The sequence below is a fragment of the Amphimedon queenslandica genome, unplaced genomic scaffold, assembly GCF_000090795.2.
Source record: "Amphimedon queenslandica unplaced genomic scaffold, v1.1 AMPQUscaffold_13385, whole genome shotgun sequence".
Taxonomy (NCBI): Eukaryota; Metazoa; Porifera; class Demospongiae; order Haplosclerida; family Niphatidae; genus Amphimedon; species Amphimedon queenslandica.
In genome coordinates, this window is record NW_003546379.1 from 90,810 (window position 1) to 96,548 (window position 5,739).

General features: G+C 35.3%; 1 protein-coding gene across 1 annotated transcript in view; it reads left to right on the top strand.

Annotated features, from left to right (window-relative positions):
- Nucleotides 1-3,848: 3,848 nt before the first annotated feature.
- LOC105312895 (26S proteasome non-ATPase regulatory subunit 10-like) overlaps nucleotides 3,849-5,739 on the top strand; it is a 4,576-nt gene continuing 2,685 nt past the window's right edge. Inside the window, exon 1 of the mRNA XM_011405889.1 lies at nucleotides 3,849-4,122. Coding sequence (XP_011404191.1) covers nucleotides 3,849-4,122 — 274 coding nt within the window. The remainder of the gene's footprint in view (nucleotides 4,123-5,739) is intronic.

Genomic DNA, 5,739 nt, shown 5'->3' on the forward strand with positions numbered 1-5,739 from the left:
TAACTGGTATGAGTTTGGACTTCACTTAGGATTATATGATCCAACACTAAATGCTATTAAGAAGGATCATGGAGAATGCAAGCCATGTCTGATACAGTGTATGTCCGCCTGGTTAAGAGGAGAAGATAAAGTGAGAGAGAAAGGAGGTCCCAGTTGGTCGTCATTAGCTACAGCACTGGATACAATAGAAGAGAAATCTATTGCTACTAATATTAGAGATAAATATTGTACATCAAACCAGTTAATTGCCTAGTTCTTTTGTTTATTGAAATTATTATTTTCTATTATTTGTTTAGATGGCTGCCTATAGTATTGTATTTTGTTCTGCTTATAACTATTATTATTATTAATGATACATTATTACAAGATGAATGTAAAACATTAAGGGGACGAGCCAAGCAAACCAATATACATCATTATTGCTATTTACGTCTGTCTGTCTGTTGCTAATAAAAAAGTTTGAGTTCATTCCGACAACAAATTTTTGTGCAATGGACAATTTTTGAATTACTACATCACTACCAAACGTGTACACTAGCATCGTTACTATAAATAGTATCAATTACTACAATAGACAATGATATATCATATACTACAATAGCATAGTCTCAATCAATAGCATTGTACTATAAATAGTATCAGTCTTACTATAAATAGTATCATTTACCTCTATTCCTAAGGAAGAATGACACTATGTCTCAGTTCCAGTCTCCAGTGCATTGAGTGGGAGGGAACATTGATCCAATGAATTAAGAGACACTCCTAGATCAGGAGAGACCCAGATTTTATGAAATGATGACAAAGACAGAGTTTGTAAGAGAGAGAGGGACCATCTAAACATGGGCAGAATAGGAGGTATTTTAATTTATATTTTATCATAAAATTGTAAATGTGACCATAATTGACAAAAGGTACCTTATGGCGGGTAGTGAAATTTGTCTTTCTAGCCTAAGAAATCCAACTTCCTGAGCCCCATTCATCATAATATTACTCCACAGGATGCAAAAAGTTACCATGAAACTTTTAGAAACAATGATTGTCTAACAAAGCACTCACAGGTTGATATTTTCCATTATAACAATCATTTTTTAAATCCGCCATAAGGGCCCTTTTGTCAATTATGGTCACAAATATTTACCTGGAGTGTTATAGCTAAACATTCTACAGTATTCCAGTGGATGAATGGCAGCAATGATCATAGCATTAGAGACACTGTAGACCACTGGATAATAATGAAGTTAAGGATCATAATTGTACATTATTAATGATTAATGTACATGTACATGTACATAGCTCAAGGAGAAAAATAATAATAAGAAAGGAGAGGATAGAGAAAGAAAGGAGAATCATTATACACATGCATAAGTCTTGGGCATTTTTCAGATTTCGGCCTTTGCTTAAAATGGCAACAACTTGAAAAATTCAAGTCGGAATCAGCTCAAACTTTCTACACAGCATAAGGACATCAATACGTATCAAAAATTTAATAAAAATTGAGGGTGATCTTTTAGCCATTTTTTGGAAAAAACCATGGGCTATAGCCTTGGGTATTTTTCGCATTTTGGCAAATTTCTTAAAATGGCCGTAATTTGAAAAATTTAAGTCAGAATCAGCTCAAACTTTCTACACAGCATAAGGACATCAATACGTATCAGGAAATTTAATAAAAATTGAGGGTTATATTTTAGCCATTTTTTGAAAAAACCATGGGAGCCTTGGATATTTTTAAAATTTTGGCAATTTTTTAAAAATGGCAATAACTCTAAAAATTGAAGTTGGGATCAGCTCAAACTTTATACACAGCATAAGGACATCAATATGTATCAGAAAATTTAATAAAAATTGAGGGTGATCTTTTAGCCATTTTTCAGAAAAAACTATGGGCTATTATAGCCCTGGGTAATTTTCAGATTTTAGCCAATTTCTTTAAATGGCTGTAATACAAAAAATTTAATTCGAAATCAGCTCAAACTTTCTACATAGCATAAGTACATCAATATGTATCAGAAAATGTAATAAAAATTGGAAGTAATTTTTTTAGCCATTTTATAAAAAAGCCCAAGGCTAAGGAATGTGCATGGGGCATTAATTAGGATACACACAATCCCGTCCTCAGTGAGAGTGAACTGCAGTGGCCATTTAAAAAGGACGGCATTCAACTGAAGACTGATGAGAGAGCCAGAGATTGTTGCTATGATGAGGAGGAGTGAAGAGTGAGGTGCATTAAAGAACTGTCATTAGTTAGTGGAATGAGGTCAGCTTTATGAGAACCAAGTACTGTTAGTGTATCAAGACTGGAGCCTATTGAGAGGAGAATAATTAATAATTATTAATAACTAATATGAATCATTGATATTGATGGGGAGGAACTTTAAAAATTTCTAAAAAATCCAAATTTAATCAAAATCAGCGGAAGGAGTGGCAAGGATGGTGATAGGACGCATGCATCACTGTAAATTCTGTGGAGTGAAATGACTCAAATGAGTAGAGGTGGGCGATACGATACCAAAGTATTCATTTATCTGATACCAGGCCTCCGGTACCAAGTACTTGATACCAAATCCTGGTATCATGTAGAGCAGTGACCACACTGATCACACCGACCACACCCTTTTATAATTACAAAAATGGCAGTCAATAACTAGTTATAACTTATTTGCTCATGTGCAGTACCTGACTACTCATTCAGTACTCGATCCACTCATACTGATACTCAGACTACTTGGTATCAGTATCGATTCAAAATTTCTGGTATCGCCCACCTCTACAAATGAGCTTCATGTAGACAATCTTATACTTGCTGTAGCATGCCACTGACCATTGGTTAACACTTATAATTGTGCAAGACATGATTAACAATTAACAGCATAACTTGTTCTAGCAAACCACTGACACTGACAGTAACACTTATAACAAGCCAATGATTATAACTTCATGTCATGGGTTAACACCTATTGTGCAATATATTACTGACATCACAAGAGTGATACAAAGATTAGATCCAATCAACAAGTTACCAGCAAATGGATTTACAATAATTATTAACTCATCCTAACATTACATTGATACTGGAATTGAATTTGATTAAACTCTTAGAACATGTGTAAAATGGTCAAATTACTCCATGAGTTTGTTAATCAGTTACAAGCTACAAGGTTTTCCACAAGTTTCAAATGAAAAGAAATGATAATACACAAAAACCTCCAGAGAAGTGTGAACACTAAGTCAATTAATAATGTATGATCAGCAATGATGATTGCCGGAAAGGATTGGGCAAAAACTATGATATTAAAAATAATGAGACTTTAGAGAAAAAAGATAACTACATGATCTCTTTTAATATGTTGTTTAAATTTAAAACTGTTATTATTAATTTTATTTCTATAAATATTAAGCAGATTGCTGAGGCTGTAGGTGTGCATATTATCCTTTTTATTTCCTCTCCCCTTCACCTTAGTTAATGATAATCATGGGGTGTGTGTATAGTGTATGAATAACGAATTTCTATTCCTAATATGGTAACAATGAATCTAATAACTGATCACAAGATGTCATTAGAGGACAAGTGCTGGGATGCTTTTAGGAAAGGAGATCACAAAAAAGCTGTTCACTTACTACCATTAGTGAAGGAACCAAATAAAATTAAAAAAATAGTATGGAATAATACAAGTTTACTTCATTTGTCTTCAAGGAATGGCTGGTTAGATGTTACAAAAGATCTCATCACTAAATATCACTGTGACCCACAGGAAAGAGATAGTACAGGTGAGACTTGTCTTCATTATGCTGCAGATGGCAATCATGTTGATGTGATGAGATATCTCATTAATGAGTGTCACTGTGATCCAATGGCTACTGAAAACAAAGGTGAGACTGCTCTTCATAAAGCAGCTGCTGAGTACAACTCGCCTGATGTAATCAAATATCTAATCAATGAGTGTAACTGTGATCCAACGATTGTTGACAGGAGGGGGTGGACACCACTTCACAATGCTGCTCATTGGGGTGATTCTAAAGCTGTTGAATGTTTACTATCAACTGGTAAATGTGATCCATTGGCTAAAGACAATTATGGAAATACACCATTACAACTAGCTAAAGAGGCAAAGCAGAGAGGCTGGGGTAAAAATACTCTTCCTTTCTTTAAGAAGTTTGGTGATATAAAATCATCTCATTCAATTGATTCTTATGTTAGCATCCTCAGTGTGGGTAATCCTGGAGCTGGTAAAAGTACTCTTAGTCATGTCATCAATGACACAGCTACTGGTTCTATTGTTCTTGGTTCCTTTAGAAATGTTGGAGGGGTAGTGCCCTGTACTGCTGGTATCATTCCTTATAAACTAAAACACAGGACACTGGGTAACATCATTCTTCATGATTTTGCTGGTCATTCCAAATACTACTCCAGTCACACTGCTGTCATTGAGAATCTCTTACAAGGTTCTAGTGGTGTGTTCCTGATAGTAGTCAATATATTGGAAAAGGAACCAGTCAAACAGCTTCATCAGTGGCTAACAGTTGTCAGAAATGAAACACAAAAAGCTCTTAATCAATGCCATGTTATTGTAATAGTCAGTCATGTGGATGAGATATTTACTAATCCTTTTGAAAGGAGAAGGAGAAAGGAAGAAATACAAGAGATTATTGTAAGGGAAAAATGTGATAGTGTCTTCTTAGATTGTCGTAAGCATGGTGGGAGTGGTATGAATTCCTTCTTTAATAAAGTGTCTAGTGCCTGTGAGTCCATTCGTAGTACAAGTGGAAGAAATTTGAATCTTTATTGTCACATGATGTATGGTCTACTGGAGGAAAGGAAAGAGAATATACTCACCCTCTCTGATGTAATGTCTGCTGGTAAGAACAATGATGATTACTTTATACCAAATAATAGAGAAGATGTCTTGGATGTTCTTGATTCATTGCACTCAACTGGTTTGATCAGTGTTCTTAAAAGTGAAGACAAGGTATGGGTTGTTGTGAATAAGGGTATACTGCTAACTGAGGTAAATGGAATTCTCTTTGCTCCAGAGACATTCAAAGAACACGTTGACATTGCTAGCAATACTGGTATTGTTACTGTGTCTGGTCTGACTAGACTCTTCCCTAAATATGATCCTCACATGTTGATCTGTTTCCTCAAGAACATGGAACTTTGTCAACAAATGAATGATCCATCTTTCCTAAGAATGACAAACCTCCATCAGTTAGCAGTGGAAGAGGAGGAGGAGGAGGGAGGGACAGAAAGAAGAGGAGAAAGGTTGTTGTTCTTTCCATGTCTTTTGTCTACTGATAGACCTGATGAGATGATTAGTCAAGTGTACCAGTTTGGTTGGTGTCTACAGTGTACTAGTAAACACCATTTCTTTCCTCCTCGATACTTCCATGTCCTCTCATTACGTCTTGCTTATAAAATGGCTCTACCTCAGAAAAATGACAAGTTAAATCGTTACTGTACATTTTGGAAGAATGGACTTTATTGGTTTAATGGTCATGGTGTAGGATCACTGGTAGAGATCGTGAATGAGAGCCAGTGTGTACTAGTAATGATGTCCTGTGAGAAAGGTTACAGTGACAATATGGTGTCTCTAAGAAGATATGTGATAGGAGAGGTAATGAGTGTTTATAAAGAATCCTGTCCCAGTCTAGAGGTAAAAGAGTTAGTTATTGATCCTAAAGAACTAGCCTATCCTGTGAATACACCAAGAGAAAGGACAGTGTATAATGTAAAAGATATACTGT